This window comes from Rhinatrema bivittatum, chromosome 4 (assembly GCF_901001135.1).
Source record: "Rhinatrema bivittatum chromosome 4, aRhiBiv1.1, whole genome shotgun sequence".
NCBI classification, from domain to species: Eukaryota; Metazoa; Chordata; class Amphibia; order Gymnophiona; family Rhinatrematidae; genus Rhinatrema; species Rhinatrema bivittatum.
The window spans coordinates 411,465,505-411,486,143 of record NC_042618.1 but is presented as its reverse complement, the minus strand read 5'-3'; the positions used below and the strand labels follow the sequence as shown (position 1 = coordinate 411,486,143).

The 20,639-nt window shown below is 44.4% G+C and overlaps 1 protein-coding gene across 2 annotated transcripts in view; it reads right to left on the bottom strand.

Moving 5' to 3' along the window:
• Positions 1 to 20,639, bottom strand: part of LOC115091191 — a 70,935-nt gene that overhangs the window by 45,441 nt on the left and 4,855 nt on the right. The window contains exon 2 of one of the 2 annotated variants that reach the window (XM_029601210.1): positions 12,663 to 12,919. The exons of the other annotated variant lie outside the window; for it this stretch is intronic. Coding sequence (XP_029457070.1) covers positions 12,663 to 12,690 — 28 coding nt within the window. The 5' untranslated portion in view covers positions 12,691 to 12,919. The remainder of the gene's footprint in view (positions 1 to 12,662; positions 12,920 to 20,639) is intronic. 2 annotated transcript variants of the gene reach the window in all.

Genomic DNA, 20,639 nt, shown 5'->3' with positions numbered 1-20,639 from the left:
GTATTCCCAGCCCTGGAACTGCTGCCCAGTGCCCACCCAGCACTGAACCACTCAAGGACAATGCGGTTAAGTCTGTTTAAAAATAGCAAATGTAACAGACTCGCTGAAGGGCAATGTTCACTCTGTTTACAATGCCCACTGCCTCACTGCCTGCCTGGCAATGCACGGAATGTGTCTGTCTGTGTGTGTGTGTGCAGTGAGTGCACAGAGAACAAGCTTCCTTTTCAGTAGATATGAGGCAGGGTACTCCCAGCCCTGGAACTGCTGCCCAGCCAGCACTGAACCACTCAAGGAGAATGCTTTTAAGTCTGTTTAAAAATAGCAGATTGAACAGACTCGCTGAAGGCCAATCTTCACTCTGTTTACAATGCCCACTGCCTCACTGCCTGCCTGGCAATGCACGGAATGTGTCTGTCTGTGTGTGTGCAGTGAGTGCACAGAGAACAAGCTTCCTTTTCAGTAGATATGAGGCAGGGTACTCCCAGCCCTGGAACTGCTGCCCACCCAGCACTGAACCACTCAAGGACAATGCGGTTAAGTCTGTTTAAAAATAACAAATTGAACAGACTCGCTGAAGGCCAATCTTCACTCTGTTTACAATGCCCACTGCCTCACTGCCTGCCTGGCAATGCACGGAATGTGTCTGTCTGTGTGCACTGCAGTGCACATAGAACTAAAGTATATATGAGGCAGGGTATTCCCAGCCCTGGAACTGCTGCCCAGTGCCCACCCAGCACTGAACCACTCAAGGACAATGCGGTTAAGTCTGTTTAAAAATAGCAAATGTAACAGACTCGCTGAAGGGCAATGTTCACTCTGTTTACAATGCCCACTGCCTCACTGTCTGCCTGGCAATGCACGGAATGTGTCTGTCTGTGTGCACTGCAGTGCACATAGAACTAAAGTAGATATGAGGCAGAGTACTCCCAGCCCTGGAACTGCTGCCCAGCCAGCACTGAACCACTCAAGGAGAATGCTTTTAAGTCTGTTTAAAAATAGCAGATTGAACAGACTCGCTGAAGGGCAATGTTCACTCTGTTTACAATGCCCACTGCCTCACTGTCTGCCTGGCAATGCACAGAATGTGTCTGTCTGTGTGCACTGCAGTGCACATAGAACTAAAGTATATATGAGGCAGGGTATTCCCAGCCTTGGAACTGCTGCCCAGTGCCCACCCAGCACTGAACCACTCAAGGAGAATGCTTTTAAGTCTGTTTAAAAATAGCAAATGTAACAGACTCGCTGAAGGGCAATGTTCACTCTGTTTACAATGCCCACTGCCTCACTGCCTGCCTGGCAATGCACGGAATGTGTCTGTCTGTGTGTGTGTGTGCAGTGAGTGCACAGAGAACAAGCTTCCTTTTCAGTAGATATGAGGCAGGGTACTCCCAGCCCTGGAACTGCTGCCCAGCCAGCACTGAACCACTCAAGGAGAATGCTTTTAAGTCTGTTTAAAAATAGCAGATTGAACAGACTCGCTGAAGGCCAATCTTCACTCTGTTTACAATGCCCACTGCCTCACTGCCTGCCTGGCAATGCACGGAATGTGTCTGTCTGTGTGTGTGCAGTGAGTGCACAGAGAACAAGCTTCCTTTTCAGTAGATATGAGGCAGGGTACTCCCAGCCCTGGAACTGCTGCCCACCCAGCACTGAACCACTCAAGGACAATGCGGTTAAGTCTGTTTAAAAATAACAAATTGAACAGACTCGCTTAAGGCCAATCTTCACTCTGTTTATGCCCACTGCCTGCCTGGCAATGCACGGAATGTGTCTGTCTGTGTGTGTGTGTGCAGTGAGTGCACAGAGAACAAGCTTCCTTTTCAGTAGATATGAGGCAGGGTACTCCCAGCCCTGGAACTGCTGCCCACCCAGCACTGAACCACTCAAGGAGAATGCTTTTAAGTCTGTTTAAAAATAGCAGATTGAACAGACTCGCTGAAGGCCAATCTTCACTCTGTTTACAATGCCCACTGCCTCACTGCCTGCCTGGCAATGCACGGAATGTGTCTGTCTGTGTGTGTGCAGTGAGTGCACAGAGAACAAGCTTCCTTTTCAGTAGATATGAGGCAGGGTACTCCCAGCCCTGGAACTGCTGCCCACCCAGCACTGAACCACTCAAGGACAATGCGGTTAAGTCTGTTTAAAAATAGCAAATGTAACAGACTCGCTGAAGGGCAATGTTCACTCTGTTTACAATGCCCACTGCCTCACTGCCTGCCTGGCAATGCACGGAATGTGTCTGTCTGTGTGCACTGCAGTGCACATAGAACTAAAGTATATATGAGGCAGGGTATTCCCAGCCCTGGAACTGCTGCCCAGTGCCCACCCAGCACTGAACCACTCAAGGACAATGCGGTTAAGTCTGTTTAAAAATAGCAAATGTAACAGACTCGCTGAAGGGCAATGTTCACTCTGTTTACAATGCCCACTGCCTCACTGTCTGCCTGGCAATGCACGGAATGTGTCTGTCTTTGTGCACTGCAGTGCACATAGAACTAAAGTATATATGAGGCAGGGTACTCCCAGCCCTGGAACTGCTGCCCAGTGCCCACCCAGCACTGAACCACTCAAGGAGAATGCTTTTAAGTCTGTTTAAAAATAGCAAATGTAACAGACTCACTGAAGGGCAATGTTCACTCTGTTTACAATGCCCACTGCCTCACTGTCTGCCTGGCAATGCACAGAATGTGTCTGTCTGTGTGCACTGCAGTGCACATAGAACTAAAGTATATATGAGGCAGGGTATTCCCAGCCTTGGAACTGCTGCCCAGTGCCCACCCAGCACTGAACCACTCAAGGAGAATGCTTTTAAGTCTGTGTAAAAATAGCAAATGTAACAGACTCGCTGAAGGGCAATGTTCACTCTGTTTACAATGCCCACTGCCTCACTGTCTGCCTGGCAATGCACGGAATGTGTCTGTCTGTGTGCACTGCAGTGCACATAGAACTAAAGTAGATATGAGGCAGAGTACTCCCAGCCCTGGAACTGCTGCCCAGCCAGCACTGAACCACTCAAGGAGAATGCTTTTAAGTCTGTTTAAAAATAGCAAATATGAGGCAGAGTACTGCCAGCCCTGCCTGGCACTGCCCAGGATAAAATGTACAGACTCACTCAATAAGAATGTTCTTTTTTTTTTTTCCCTAACAAAGAATCTGTTCTGTGTTGTCTATCAAATCTGGTTCTGTTCTGTGTTGTCTATCAAATCGGGTTCTGCTATCTTCTCTGCCTCAGCCTGCCTAAGCCCACCCTGCACGATCCCGATCCCACCTCCCCACTGAATCGCTGACAATGTCCGTCAGTCCTCGTGCTGCTGCTGCTTTTATAGTGCTGCTGGCTCGTCAGGAAATCCTCAGAGAAGCACGGAATGACAGCGCGATTCGCTGCATTCAGTGCTTCTCTGAAAAGGTGAACGCAGATTCGCTGTGTTCCGGTATCCATGCCGACCTGTCCCACCCTTTCCTGTGAGTCACTGAGACTCACAGGACAGGGTCAGACAGGTTGGCATGGTTACCGCAGGGGTGCCGCCATTTTCAGGTAATCCGGGGCTCCGAGCTCGAGTCGCAGGTAATGGCGGCGAGAAAGTGCGCGCATGGCGATTCGCCGTATCCGACATATCTATGTTCATTTATGTCGGAAATCTGCTCGTATACGCCCCATCTTTTTTTTAAGTAAAAAAAAAAAATTGAGTTGCGTTTTCCATATGCGGTCAATCCGAATGCACATCCCTATTATACACCCTCCCTCTTACATCGCTTTATACCCACTATCTCTGAGGCTTGCTGGAGGCAATGTGGGGGGATGGGTTCTTATTACCACATCTGGTGGCAATGTGGGAAGATAAGCAGTTTTTGGTTGTAGTGGCTTTCAAACATCACACTTACAACTTTAGTGGTGGCGCCGTGGCAAGCCCTCTTAACATTAGCTATAGCGTCTCTGAATAAAACAACACAGCGTTTTACACCACAAGTGTTTATTGCAGCTAGAACTGAGATTGCAATACACTGGAAAAAGTGTTACACACCCAGTTTGCCTAAAGTATTACAGAGGTTACACGGTTACTATCAACCGGAACGTCTTACTGCTGTTCATCACGACCGTTTGAAACTCTTCTACCTGATATGGAGTCCCTACATCAAGTGGCTCGAGGAACAAGCCTAAGGAGAGCTCATGGCTTATAGTTATGGTTTTACATTGGGACAGTGTTCAGAATTACTCACTTTAAGGTCCTTTATATAATGCTGTGTAGATGAACTGAGGACATCTTTACTTTGTTCTGATTTACCTCATGTGCTGTACCAGTGCCAATCACCAATTACCAGTGCCAATCACCAATTGTTTGTTTATAATTTGTTGCCAGTGGGGGGAGGAGGGTGGGATGGGAGACTTACAGAATGAAAACTTAAGTGATTGAATATATGTAATTACTCATCTTATATGGCACACTGTTGAAGTTTCACTTGTTAATATGTTAATATGTTTCATTTGGAATCACTTAATAAAAATGTTTAAACACACAAAAAAAAAAAGGGGGCTCCAGGGGCGTTCCAGGAAACTATAGACTGGTGATCCTGACTTCAGTGCTGGGGAAAATCGTGGAAACTATTCTAAAGAACAAAATCACAGAACATATAGATAGACATGATTTAATGGGACACAGTCAACATGGATTTGCCCAAGGGACGTCTTGCATTACAAACCTGCTACATTTTTTTGAAGGGGTTAATAAATATGTGGATAAAGGTGAACCAGTAGATCAGTGTATTTGGATTTTCAGAAGGCACTTGACAAAGTACCCCATGAGAGACTCCTAAGAAAATGTAAAAAGTCATGGGATAAAAGACAATGTTATTTTGTGGATTGGAAACTGGCTAAAAGACTGGAAATAGAGAATAGGATTAAATGATCAGTTTTCTCAGTGGAAAAAGATAAACAGTGGAGTGCCTCAGGGATCTGTACTTGGATTGGTGCTTTTTAATATATTTATAAATGATCTGGAAAGAGGCACGATGAGTGAGGTGATCAAATTTGAGGATGACACAAAATTATTTAGTTGTTAAATCACAAGCAGATTGTGATAAATTGCCAGGAGGACCTTACAAGACTGGAAGACTGGGCATCCAAATGGAAGATGAAATTTAATGTGGACAAGTGCAAAATGATGCACATAGGGAAAAGTAATCCAGGTTGTAGTTATACAATGATAGATTCCATGCTAGGAGTTACCACCCAGGAAAAAGATCTGGGCATCATAGTGAACAATACATTGAAATCATCAGCTCAGAGTACTGCAATGGTCAAAAAAACAAATAGAATGTTAGGAAAGGAATGGTGAATAAAACAGAGAATGTCATAGTACCTCTATATCACTCCATGGTGAGACTGCACCTCAAGTACTGTGTGTAATTCTGGTTGCCACATCTCAAAAAAGATATAATTACACTGGAACAGGTTCAGAGATGGGCAAACAAAATGATAAAGGAAATAGAACAGCTCCCCTATGAGCAAAGGCTATAGAGGTTAGGGCTGATCAGTTTGGAGAAAAGAAGGCTGAAGTGGGATATCACAGAAGTCTATGAAATCATGAGAGGACTAGAATGGGTAAATGTTAATCGGTTATTTACTCTTTCAAATAATACAAGGACTAGGGGGCACTCCATGATGTTAGCGAGTAGCTCATTTAAAACAAATCGGAGAAAATTCTTTTTCACTTAATGCACAATTAATCTTTGGAATCAATTGCCAGAAGGTGTGATTAAGGTAGTTAGCGGAGCTGGGTTTAAAAAAGGTTTGGACAAGTTCTTGGAGGAGAAGTCCATAAACTGCTATTAATCAAATTGACTTAGGGGTAGATTTAAAAAAACAAAAAACCCAAACTCGCAGGCGTCCATGTGTGCGCAGTTCCCGGCGCGAGCATATGGACACACCAGTTTTATAAAGTGCATGAGCTGACATGCGCACATTATAAAATCCAATACCCGTGCGCACGTGCACGCCCGATTTTATATCAGCGCGCGCATGTGTATGCGGGATCCGACTTGCGCACGGAACCAAGGGGGATTTTATTAAAAAAATGCATGCTGATGCAATAGGGCCTTCCCCAGTTCCCTCCCAGTCCACTCCTTAAGTCCCTACCTAGCCTGCCTCCCTTTTCCCCTCTCCACCCCGACCTCTAAAACCCTTTTCACTAGGTTTCTTTTTGTTTGTTTCTATACTTACCTGCTCCCCCGTGCAGTAGTAAGTAGCGCACTCCGGCCGGCTGCCAGCACACACTTCCCCAGGAAAGGGCCTAATGGCAGCTGTCCTGACCAGTATTCGCCCCACCCCTTTCACATAGCCCAGCACTTCAGCGCGTATCGGGGGATATATAAAATGCGCGTATCCTCCGGTTTTTGCGTGCACGGGTTTCTGAAAATTCAGGCTTTAGGGAATAGCCATTGCTTAGTGCTGGCATTAGTAGCATGGGATTTATTTTCTGTTTGGTACTTACCAGGTAATTGTATCCTGGACTGTTGGAAACAGGATGCTAGGCTTAATGGACCCTCAGTCTGACCCAGTATGGCAACTTCTTATGTTCTTTGCAAAGTTTTCTTTCTGTGCATCAAATACGTTTCCAAATGAATGTGCAGTAGAAGAGAATTCCATAAAATAAGAGCAAAATAACTGAAGGCAGTATCCATGTAACTACCAGATAGGGGCAGGATAGATAATAGTGCCTGCTGCAATGGACAAAGGGACCCTGATGGTTGGTAATGTATCAGGAATGTTTGCGAGGTACTTCTGGTCTGATTGGTTAAGACCACTAGTGTATGTGTGTGCTAACAGTTGTTAGGATCTTCCATGTTTCTACATCTTCTGTTTGAATGACAGTAAATGAAACCCGTCTATCTCTAAGCACAGACGTGATTTTTATTTTCTGTCAGTCTAGTTTCAATTGTCTACACAAAGGCTTCTCAACCTAGTCCTTGGGAAACACCCAGCCAATCAAATTTTCAGGACATCCACAATGAATTTGCATGAGATGGTTTTGCATACAATGGAGGCAGTGCATGCAAATCTACCTCATGCATATTCATTGTGGATATCCTGACATCCTGACTAGCTAGGTGTGTCCCGGACTGGGTTGAGAACCACCAATCTATATTACATGATCTCTGAAAGGCTCCACCTGGGAGCCAAGCACCATATATGTTAGAGAAAGGTGCCAATACATCTTTATAATACGAATGTTTGTGTGTGTGTGAGAGCATGTTAGTGTCTTTATGTGTGTGTATGAGAGAGCATGTCTGTATGTGTGTATGTGTGAGAGAGAGAGAATATGTTCTGTGATTTAGCATGTGTGTATGTATGAGAGAGAAGAGAAAGATTGTAAGCAGCAACCCCTCTTCTTTCCTCTGCTAATCTATGACAATCTCAGGGCATCTGGAAATCAAAAGATCCCAGGTATGGGCAACAGGGGATATTTTATACTTTTAAAGTTTTAAGTATTGGTTGGTGTTTGTATCTTCTGTTTTGAAATATTTTATTGGTCTTTGGAAAATGTATATGAGTTGTAAATTATTGGCTGATGTTCTTTTTGTCAGGTGTTTTGAAATATTTTTATTAGTATGGTTTTACTTCCATTGATGATTTATATTTATTGATTTTATTTATTGATGTTCATGAGGAATTGTAATGCTTCTGTTTTTCCAATGTTGCACTGCATACATAGTTTGGCTTGTTGCGGTTTACAATTCAGTTTTTATCTTTACATTTGTATTACTACTTTATTGTCACTTTATTCTTCGTTTGGTGAGAGTCTGTTTGTATTTTGCATTTGTGACTGAGTTGACGTATTCTGCTAGTGAGTAGGCTCTGTGTAGGGATCTATAGCAGCTTGCCTTTTTCTGTTTTCCTAATAGTAGGTGTAGTGACTTAATAGGGCCTGGTGTAATGATTGCAGTGTTGCCTTTTCATAAGTAGGGTTGTTAATGTTTGAGAGCTGCCAGTTATTGCAGTTTTCGTATGGGAGATTTACTATACTGCAATTCTAATACCAGTTCCAAGGGTTTTTTTTTTACTTTTTTGCAGGAATTTACAGCATTGCATGTAAATATAATATACATGTTATGATATTTTTACCTTAGAAGACGGTACTTTAAGGTGTAGACGGTACTTTAAGGGTGTAGATTTTCCACTCTGCACGTGCGCATCCATGTGCCCGTGCTTCCTGGCGCTTGCATGGTGGAAAATCCGTGGGCCGTTTTCTAATCCATGTGCATATGTGCAGGCAGCGCACGCAAGGGGGTGGGGGGGGACTTCTGCAATTTCCGCGACGCATTCCGGCCTTCCTCATCCCTACCCCCTACCCCTCGTCCCCTCTTCCCCCACCCCTAAACCCTACCTTTTTCCATTGTTGCACAATTTACTTCAGCTCCCGAATCTTCGGGATAGCGAACAATGGCGCTGTCCCGGACCGCCTACTGCCCCGCCCAGAACACGCCCCCACCCCCGCCCCTTTGAAGAGGCCCAGCACTTATTCGCATACCAACGTTTACGTGCGTGGCCGGGCCTCTTCGAAAATTCGCCCGGTGCATGCAAGGCCCGGCCACGCGCGTAAACGCCAGGATTTACGCGTGCGGGCAGTTTAAAATCTACCCATAAATGTTCCTGTTCATGTAAAATTTATTAGAAATGCATAATTTTTATGTGTGGGGAATGTGTGACAGGGGGTGGGGGGTGTTTTGCCTAGGGCACCTAATATCCTTACAGTGGCCCTGGTTATTTACCAGGCAGCCACACTGCCAGCCAGGGCTCAAAGCCCCCATTTTGTTTCTCTTCAAGCAGCTAAAAGGAGTACGCTCACACACACACACACACACACACACACACATGTACAGAGAGGCAGACAATCACACCCAGATGGACAGACACAGAGAGAAACAGATACCTCGTAACCAGACATTCCACATCCAGACTGACAAGACAGTGAAACAGACTCCCATAGAGATACAGACAGACACAGATATCCAAACACAGAGAGAAACAGTAACCCATACCCATACAGACACAGGGAGGCAGAACCCCCATACCCAAACACAGACATCCTACAGAAAGAGAGAGGAAAACCCATCATCCAGACAGGCACAGAAACAGACATACCAAACCTAGACGGAAAAACACAAGACACAGCACCTCCACATAGACGCAGCACACCCAGACATAGAGAGAGGCACAGACACAGGCAGACAGACCACAACACACATAGAGCACAGCATACCAGACAAACACAGAGACAGACACACAACACCCAGATAGATCCAGACCCAGAGAGAGGCACAGACACAGGCAGACAACATCACTCACAGACCACAACACACATAGAGCACAGCATACCAGACAAACACAGAGACAGACACGCAACACCCAGAAAGATCCAGACCCAGAGAGAGAAATGCACCACGCCCACACAGGTCACAATGTTTACAGGGATGGATATTTTTCAAAAACTTAGATGCCAGCCAACATTTTTTAGGAGCTGAGAAAAACTCCAACCCATGCTGCCCATTTTTTTTCTTTGTTACCATTTCCCTATTTTTTTTATTAGTTTTCTATTTTTCTTACGGGCCGATTCAGTAAAATGCGCGGGAGAGCCGGCGCTCCGAGGTGAGCGCCCGCTCTCCCGACACGCGCCCAGGCCACTCTCCTGGGCGCACAATGCTCTATTCAAATGAGGGTCCGCGGTAAAAAGGAGGCGCGGGTTTGATAGCCAACGCTTAATTTTGCCGGCGTCGGTTATCGAACCCGCTGACAGCCACGGGTTCGGAAAACGGATACTGGAAAAATTGAGGGTCCGTCTTCCAACCCATGAGCTGCGGGCAGATTTGTTTTGGTTTTTTTTTAAAGATTTTTTTAATTTTTGGGGCCTCCGACTTAATATCGCCATGATATTAAGTCGGAGGGTGCACAGAAAAGCAGATTTTACTGCTTTTCTGTGCACTTCCCCGGCGCTGGCAGAAATCAACGCCTACCTTTGGGTGGGCGCTAATTTCTTAAAGTAAAATGTGCGGCTTGGCTGCACATTTTACTTATTGTATCGCGTGGGAATGACTAATAGGGCCATCAACATGCATTTGCATGTTGCAGGCGCTATTAGTCTCGGGGGGGTTAGACGTGCGTTTTCGACCCGCTATTACCCCTTACTGAATAAGGAGTAAAGCTAGCGCACTGTACTGTATCGGCCTGATTGGGAGGTGTCAGATCTCCTCTGCCGCTCCTACTCTACTTTGACATCCCATGCAAAGTCTGTGGAAATGCTGAGACCTAATAGTAAGGGACTGTTTTGGAACCCCCTCACATCTATAACAAGAGGACATAATATGAAAGTCAAAGGGGGTGGATGCATAAGTAACAATGGAAAATATTTCTTCACAGAAAGGCTGGTGAATGCATGGAGCAGCCTCATAGTAGTTGAGGCAAAAACAGTAAAGGCATTCAAGAAAGGCAGAGAATTCCTCTAGTTGCTGCTAGATGTTCATTGGTTATTAATGAAGCATTGGGGTCTTTTGTTTGTTGCTAGATCATGACATCTAATGAAAAAAAGGTTTGCCCATTGTATTTAACTTTCTTCCCAGGGCTGTAGACAACCATTGTTGACCCCACATTAATCATGCATCCCTGCACTCATCTGTACTATTTATAGCTAAAAGTAGGTCCAGTTAATCTTTAAGGACCTTTATCAAAGCTATCTTAATTAATTCTAATAATAGACTGTTCTTATCCTCGGGATGATAAAAAGGGATTGCCTTCATTTTAAAACAAACAGCCTTAATGAGTTTCAGTTTACCACAGGTCCCCAGGTTCTGCCAGCACTTTGTATTTTTAAAACATCTTTCACATTACCTACTTAAATAGCACTACCACCGGGTTTCTAGTCTTTCCTGTATGATAAACTGTCCCCCTCCCTTTATTATCATTATTTTTAATACTTTATTTATCAGATTTTTTTAAATCAAATTAACAAGTTAATATTAACTTGACAAGTAATGGAGTATAGAGAACATTACAATAAAAAAAAAAAAGATACATTTAAACAGAATAATTAATCTCAAATATATCCCTGTCAGACCTCAATCAGGAAGGTGCCTATGTAAATAATAAGGAAATAATTCTATACAGAAAACCAGGAATATAGCCGTTACATTAAACAGATCAAGCCCAAATTTTTCTAATTAGTCGGTACACTGTGGACTGGATGTAAGGTTAGACGATACTTGCTTAAGCTTATTATTAAGAAAACTATTTAACTGTGTGGGGTCAAAATAAACATATTTGACCCCAGCATATTTGATCACACATTTGCATGGAAAATATAACCAGACGGAAGCTCCTAAATTCACAACCGCAGGATGCATTAATAGAAAAGTCCCCTCCCTTTATAAATGTTAATTATCTTTGAATTTCCTTAGTTTTGTCATAATCCATATCTCCACATCAGAAATACTGGGGCAATAAATCCACTTGTGGTCTTGTCTTTCCTACAGTAAACCTCACACAGACTCTGCTTTCTCCTACTGCAAAGCTCACAACACAAACTGTTTCAAGTTAAGCAACAAAAAAAAAATATTTTTTAAACTTCTAAATAAACCTGCTGTACAGGAACGAGAATCAAACCGGTTTTTCCAAAATGTTTATTTTTATCTTCACAATAACTTAAAAAAAAAAAAAAAGCCTCACACTAAGCCAACTGCCTTTTCTCATGTGCCCAATCTATAGAGAGCTTCTGCTTCCGGGTAATTATAATGAATAAGTTCTGCTCTTGATTTTTTTGTAGCTATTTTACATTTTATATATATATATATACATAAAATTGGTGGTGGTGGTGGTGGTGGTGGGGGGGTTTGGGCATTTCTCCCCCTCCAATATCCCGTCCCCAGCTTTCTCTCTCCCTCTACCCATCCCTTCTAAAACATTTTCTCCTCTCCACCTTGGCTCACTCTCTCCTCTTACCACTGGCACTGATAATCGTTCATCACTGATGGAAACAACTGCGTGGCTGAGCCAGCAGAAGAACATAAGAAAATGCCATGCTGGGTCAGACCAAGGGTCCATCAAGCCCAGCATCCTGTTTCCAACAGAGGCCAAACCAGGCCACAAGAACCTGGCAAGTACCCAAACACTAAGAAGATCCCATGCTACTATTGCTAGTAATAGCAGTGGCTGTCAACTTAATTAATAGCAGGTAATGGACAGCAAAGGCCCATCAGAACTTGTCCAGCTGAGGCGCCGTCAGCATGGAAAAAGGAACAGAAACATTGGCGGAGTGAGAGAGCACCAGGGCAGTAGTGTTTTTTCCGGTGTTTATCCAATAAATATCAGTTTCTTTTTTTTTTTCCACCGCATATGTTTTATCAGTGTAAACCTAAAAACAGATGCCTTAAATGTTTGCCCTGTATATTTATATGTGAAGTAAAAATGACGATACGTATAGTAATCTGGTTACAGTACCGTACAAATCTACTGCTTGCATTCCAGCAGACGAGAGACTCCTAATTCCTGTTCTCACATTTTCTCTCGGCCTTCGTTCTTCCTTCCCTCCCATCCCAAATCAGGTGCCACGTTCCTACTGAAACGAGACTGCCGAGGACGGCCTGAGAAGCTGGCAGGCCTGCGCGGCTGTGCTTACCATTCACGGGGGTAACAGAAAATCCCATCCACTCCAAGTCTGGGAATGATCAGAGCTTTTTTTGACGGAAGACGAGCTGGAACTTTGTTTCTTCGTCGGCAGAGATTTTTCTTGTTCTTTATGCCTTTGCTGCTCTGCTGGGGGTGTGATGATGTTTGCGTTCCCATTTCTAGGCAAACATAACTGGCTTCCCTATGGCAGCCTATGAAGGCTTGTGCAAACAAGGGTGTTCCTCTTCCCTCATGACAGCTCTTATTCTGAAAGCAAGAACAAGCAGGTGACAATGCACAAAAGTTTCCATAAACTCACTTAAAGAGAGAAAGGAAGGAAATTTAATGCGTGTCAGCCCCACAAGTAACACAGTTACCGGTTCTCCCACTCAGAGAAGCTCCAATTTCTATGAGAATGGCCTGGTTTTGACAGCAGAAGGCATCTCATTATGTGCCAGTAGTAGCCCAGACACAGTTTTAAATTGCTTCATTTAATGTTGTTTTAGTGTTCTTGCCTGGGTCGACCTTTGCAAGGCAAAGAGAAGACATTTCTTCAGGTGACAGCAGGAAATAGTTCTTTTAATTTTAAAGGCGTGTTTCGGCATAAGCTGATCAAATGTCAGCACGCCTGAAATGTTTCACAGTAAATAACAGAAGGCATGGGGGTAATCTGCATGGAGCACTTATACTATCCTAAACCACTTAGAAGCATAGAACATTATTTTATTTATTTATTTATTCTACATACCGACGTTCCAAGTGAAGATCACAACGGTTTACAAAAGTAACATTCATCTTTGGGTCATTACAGAAATTGGTGCAACACATACATTGGTACTATACAATATAGTATTACATGTCCTTTGACATGAGCCATGTTTGGTAAGATATATACTTTGCAGCACACAGTTCTTTTACTTTACAACCGAGGAGGGGCACAGAGCTTAGTAGGGTTGGGATTCTGTTTAGTAGCAGACATGGTTGAAAGGAGTAGTCAGAAGCTGCTTAGCTCTCTCATTACTTGGCATTGTTTTTGTCGTTGATATTGTTGCTTCTTCATTCGGTTAGCATTTAAGTTGGTTATAGGCATTTTTAAACAGCCATGATGGCAGAAAAAGCTCATGCTCATCCATCCAAACATTTCAGTTTTATAGTCCCTACCATTCCCTCCAAGATCCTCTGGGGCGGATTTTCAAAGGGTTACGTGCGTAACTTAAAAGTTAAAGGTAAGGGGGGGGGGGGGTTAGGTAGGGCTGGGGGGCGGGTTAGGTAGGGGAAGGTGGGGGGAGCGGAAGGAAAGTTCCCTCTGAGGCCGCTCCGATTTCGGACCGGCCTTGGAGGGGGAACGGAGCGGCCTCGGAGGGGGAACGGAGGACGGCTGCGCGGCTCGGCGTGCACAAGTTGCACAATTGTGCACCCCCTTGTGCGCGCCAACCCTGGATTTTATAACATGTGCACGGCTGCACACGCATGTTATAAAATCGGGCGTAGATTTGTGCGCACCGGGTTGCGCGCACAAATCTATGCCTGCGCATAATTTTTAGAATCCGGCCTTCTGGGTTTATCCCATATTTCTTAAATTCAGATACTATTCTTGTCTTCACCACTTCCACAGGGAGGCTTTTTCATGCATTCATTACCCCTCCATAAAGGAATATTTCCTTAGATTAGTCCTGAGTCTCCCCCGTTTCACCCTCATCTTATTATCCCTCTTTCTAGAGCCTCCTTGGCATTGAAAGAGGCTCATCTCCGGTGAATGGAAAGCTTTGAGATATGTGAATGTCTCTATCATATCTCCTCAATCTCACCTTTCATCTAGGGTGCACATGTTTAGATCTTTAAGTCTTTAGAACGAAGACCACTGGCCATTTTAGTAGCCACCCTCTGAACTGATTAACAATTTTATATCCTTTTGAAGGTGCGGTCTCCAGAACAGATTCCAAGTGAGGTCTCACCAGGGACCTATACGGGGCAGTATCACCTATCTTTTTCTGCTGACCATTCCTCACCCTTTGGAGTCAAGCATCTCTCTGGCTTTTGCTGTTTAGCCACCTTAAGATCTGCTGAGCAGACTGGATGGCTCATTTCAGTCTTTTATCTGCCATCATTTATTGTGTCATTATATGGCCTGATTTCTAAAAAGCTTTTACCAGAGATCAGAAAAAGAGGTGGAGTCTTAAAGCATTAAATTGCATACTTGGGTGAACCTAGGAGTTCAGAAAACCAGAGCCAAACTTGGACAAACCACAAATTGATTTGCTATACTGTATAATTTGTTTGTATTTTTATTCTTTTTCCGTGTATTTATAATTTTATGCTTATTTTGTTGTTCACCACCTCAAGGTGCTCTTTGCTTCAGGGAGGCAGCTGAACAGATTTTAATAAATAAATAAATTATGGGTGATTTTCTACTCAACACACTTCTTCCATGTCTGCAGTCTCGCATAGAATGAAAGGATTCGGAGTTCTGCACCACCTTTGAACACTCCATCTGGTTAAAGTCTGGGAATTCGCCTAATTCCAAACCAGTCAGGGCCATCTGCAGGACTTAGCAGCAGTGTGGTGCAAAGACTTGAGTTTCAGTCTCCATTCCTACAGGGTTGATGAGGCTCTGGCACATCGTAAAGACGATACACCAAAGCTCCGGGGAGGAAGGAAAGATGTCTCTCTCTCTGTCTGCAACATAATAGCAGAGAAAGACCAACAAACCCAGCCAGTCTGCCCAGTTATTCTGTCTGCACTGCTAAGGATATGTCCTAGCTGCCAGCCAGAGTCTGACCGCCTGCAAAATGTCTCCTTATCCAGGCTAGTCTTTCTTGCCTTCCTCCTTTGTACGCCATCCATCTTGGGTAGAAGAGAATACAAGAGCTCCATTTAGTTCCCAATGATACAGCCACAAACTCGCGGCTGCTTAAGAACTCAGGAGAGCTTCTGCCGCTACAATGGCAGCATGGAGCGCTGGTGCTGAGGTGTATGGTGACTCCCCTTCCTCCCCTAGGCCATTGCCAATCTTGCCCACCCCTTCTGAAGGCCCTGCCCTCCAGCATCCACATTTTTCATGCCTAACTACAACCACTGAACACAGTACTGAAGGTTAAGTCTTCAGAGAAACTTCCCTCCAGTCCAGGGCCGGTGCAAGGGTATTAGGCACCCTAGGCAAACCTTACAGTCTGGCGCCCCCTCCCCATACACAATTTTAAATTATGCATTTAACACATATTTTACATGAAAAGTGACATTCTGAGGTAAAAGTAATATATACACTATTGTGATAATTTCATGCACTGTTGTGATGCCAACAAGAAAACTTTGCATCTTGGAATTCATATGGCATCATACCTATTGTGATATATTTCGGCATGGTCCTCCCGTATCAACACAGTACTATCTGCCTATACTCAAAGAATAACAACCTCACCTATGAAAAAGAATACCACAAATATTACACCAGAATCTAAAATATCAATACACCTCCTATCAGGAAAACAGAACAGGCCAAGCTAAAGCTACACAGATCCCTACAGAGAAAACACATATTAAAAAAATGCTTCATCTCAGTCTTTGCATGCAGAACACAAACCCTCATCAAATACAGAATAAAGCCACATAAAGTATAAATAGAAATGTGCAGACAAAAACTGAACTGTAAAACGCATCACACCAGACTCCATACAGTGTAACAATGGAAAAACAAAAATTTCACCATTCCTCGTGAAACAAATCAATAAAATAAAGATATATAAATCATCAATCATAATTATATAATCATACAAATAAAATAATTTCAAAACAGCTGATAAAATAATTTCCTCCGCTTCCTGTTGTTCCTGGTTCCTCGATGTTCTGCCCTTTGCTGTTTCATCATCGCTCCTGGGCCTTTTGGTCCTGTAGGCCGGGGGGGTCCCTCGGATGATGTCTTGCCCGAGCGTGGACTAGCCTACAGGTGGACTGGTGTCCTGTGCTCTTGAGCCGTCATGTCCTGCCAGCCGTTGGTGGAGCTTCGGACGACATCGGCTCCGTCGTTGGAGTTCTGCTTCGACTGGATCCTTCCCTGCGCTTGTCCCGCTCCCAGCGTGGTCCGTGACCAGTCTGCTCAGGCTGTGTGGGGCGCACAGTGGGACAGGGTGGTCCGCGACTCAGTCCCGCGGGTGGGCTGAGTAGGGCGCCCTGAGAGGCAGTGCCAATGTCCTTCTGCTCAGCTTCTCGTCTCGTCTGGACTTCATCAGTCCCTTGTCCCGTCCTGGATACCGTTGCATCACTCTTGGTATCATGTCTTGTTCTTGATGTCGTCGCATCGACCCTGGTCCAGGATGCCGTCGCATCGACCACTGGTCCGTGATGTCTTCGCATCAGCTTTGGTGTCAAGTCTTCGTCCGTGATGCCGTTGCATCGATCCTGCTGTCAAGTCTTCGTCCGCGATGCCGTTGCATCGATTATGCTGTCATATCTTCGTGTCAAGGCCCATCTGTCCTCGACCTCAGGCCAGGCCTGCTGCTCCATGCTGTTCCATGCAGCAGGTCCGAAAGGGCTCGGAATGGTCGGAGGACCATTCACATTCCAACATCATCTGTTGTTGGCCTTGGGAGCTTGCAGGTCTGGAAGAGGGTCAGACCGTTAGCCATGGTGGAACACGCCGTCAACCCTTGGTCCGGTCCTGGATCCGTCTGGGGTCGGGCTGAGGTCCATGGGCACACTAAAACACCCCGAACGTAACAGGAACAGAAAGACATCCTTAGTCGGCTTCCCTTTTAAATGGGAAGATTCCAGTCTTAGTCATTTAAAAATATACATTTTCTAAAGGCTTAAAAAAAAAAAAAAAAAAAAAAGCAAAACCGTTTCAGATTCTATTCTAGTCTTCATGCTTAAATTATGCTTAAAAAAATAAACCAAACCCCACCTGGCATCAGTATCTTAAATTTGTGATTTTGCTGAGATGAACATTTTAAATACTTTAATTTTTTTTGCTTTAGTATTTGTCTCTACCCACTTTAAGTTAAATTTTATTTTCCAGACGAGGGATGCTTAAAATTCAGTAATTTTATCTTTCATCCAACTTTTCAAAAGTTCAGGTATATGTATTATCAAATTTCATTTTTTTAAACTGGCAGATTCCTTTCTCACATACACACACACTCACAGAAAGATTGGAGCCGAGACTTAGGGGGCGCCGTGGCAGGCAGCCAGCTCCCGACCCTCCCGACACCCCCCTAGTGGTCCAACGGAGGTCCCGGGAGCGATCTGCCGCTCCCGGGGCCTCGGCTGCCACTAAGCAAAATGGCGCCGGTGGCCTTCAGCCCCTTCCATGTGACAGGGGCTACCGGTGCCATTGGTTGGCCCCTGTCACATGGTAGGGGCTGAAGGTAACCGGTGCCATTTTGCTTAGTGGCAGCCGAGGCCCCGGGAGCGGCAAATCGCTCCCAGGACCTCCGCTGGACCACTAGGGGGTGTCGGGAGGGTGGCACTCAGGGGGAGGCAGGGCGAGTCGGGAGCTGACTGCCTGCCGCAGCGCCCCCTAAGTCTCGGCGCTTGGTCTCCACCTAGGCGAGTCGGAGGCTGGCAAAATTTTGAAAGGGCACTTTTTGCCCTTTCAAAATTCTGCTGCCTGCTGCGGCACCCCCTAAGTCTCGGCGCCCTAGGCACAGGCCTAGCTCGCCTAGTGGTACCTCCGGCCCTGCTCCAGCCCTAGGCCAGCAAGGGATCCCAAGTTCGCCAGGCATGCCATCTGGGGAGAGGGTACGCATGAAAGAGAGAAAAATTGGGGAGGAAATAAGACAATTAAATTCAAACCCGACCGAAGCCAACTCTGTTGCAGCACAGAAGAGGAAGCCAAGCTGGGTCTGAGGAAGAGCAAATCTCTCTCTCTCTCTCTTTTTTTTTTTTTTAAATAAAAGCTAAACATATTTTCAGGGCCCTTTTGGGCTCCTATGATCCTGAGTGTCTTCTGCTGAGATTTCTCAGAAAGCTGCTCCTGGGATATGATGTTTTCCCCCTAGGAGGAGCAAGGGGGTAGGGAGGGAGGGCGGGGGATCAATGCGTCCACCACACAGAAGTCTAAAATTCTGGAGAAAATCATTTAAAAATAGATGTACATAATAGTACTATTCCCTTTCAATTGAAACCTCCTCACAGAGATGGAAAAATTGAGCTACAGCTTGCAGACACCTGTGTTCCTTTCAGTCACAGCAGTGTAGTAGCCAGAAATGAATTTTTTGGGGACCCAAGGTTAACATGGGTGGGAGCTGACATACAGGTCTAGGCCCTACTATTTGTACTCTTATCAATAAATAATGCCTTAGAGTGCATCTGACAATGGATTTCTAAGTAGTTTCACAATGAGTGATGCTTTAAAATATTTTAATTCTATTATTTCAAGCACTTACCAGCATTAAAAATACCTTATTAATCTATATCAATTTATTTTATGTTTATTGCAGTTTATAAATACACATCATGTAAAAAGTAACAGAAGTTTAACAGAAACATCAGATCCAATTATTTAATAAAACAAATATAAATGTATTCTTTTATGAATCCTCTTTCCAAAAAATGCAGAGAATAACTTTAATAAAACAACAATAATCATAATAATCATCATAAGAACTTAATAAGATTTGCAGCAGGGGCAGAACAGAACTAGAACATGCAAAAAAATATATATTCAAAAGCTTGTGCCACCTCAGTAACTGTAAAACAAACTTCCTCCAATACCAAACATTTTGTGAAGTAAGACAAATCTTTACAAAACAAAAGAAAAACACAACACCTAGAACCTTCCCATGCCATACCATAACAGCATTAACTCTCAGGACTCAAACAGCAGCAACCTTATCTACAAAAAGGCAGCAAAGGCAAACATTACACCAAGCCCTAGAACACCAATACACTACATAGCTGGCATACAGAACAAGCTGAACTGCCACAAATCGAAGTGATTGGTAACATTGTTACCAGAACCTCGGTATATAAAAAAATGTTAAATAAATAAATAAATAAATCCCTACAGAGAAACTACATGCTACTAAAATACTGCACGTCTGTCACACATGCACAACACAGACAGACCCTTACATAATACAGAATAAGGGACTACATGCTGACAAAACTGAAATGGAAAGCCTGAGAAACCAGCCTCAGCCTCTGTGAACACTGGAATACTGAGGAAACAGCAAAATACAAATATATAAGAAATGCACATTCCCAAAGATGGCATATTCCAATCACTGAAAGTCAAAATAGTTTCTTTTTTTACCTTTGTTGTCTGAGCTTATTTTTCTAATCGGTTGGTCCCAGTCTCTTTGTTCCCCTTGTCTGTCTTTTCCTAACTCCTTTTTGAGGATCTCTTTTATTCTTTCTGTTTCTTAACTCTCCTCTTTCTTCTTTCCTTCCTCCTTCATACACACACATACATGTTCTCTCTCACATGCACTCTCTCAAACACATGCTCTCTCTCACACAGGTTCTCACTCTTACTTGCTCTCTCTCACTTGCAGGTTCCCACTCACTCATTCACACACATACACACAAGCTCTCGCTCTCACGTGCAGGCTCTCATTCCCCCTCAGACACACACAAGCTCTCACTCTTACATTCTCTCTCACACACAGGTTCACATTCCCACACACACACAGGCTCTCATTCCTACATTCTCTCTCACACACAGGCTCTCAAATGCAGGCTCTCATTCCCCCTCACAGGCACACACAAGCTCTCATTCTTACATTCTCTCTCACACACAGGTTCACATTCCCACACACACAGGCTCTCACATGCAGGCTCTCATTCCCCCTCACAGGCACACACAAGTTCTCACTCTTACATTCTCTCTCACACACAGGTTCACATTCCCACACAGACACACAGGCAGGGCCGGTGCTAGTATTTTGCTGCCCTGTGCAAAATATTACTGTGCTGCCCCACCTCGATTCATTCAGTGCCTGTCCCGGGCCTATCAAATAAAGCACAGCCCCATCCTGCAATCTGTATTTTT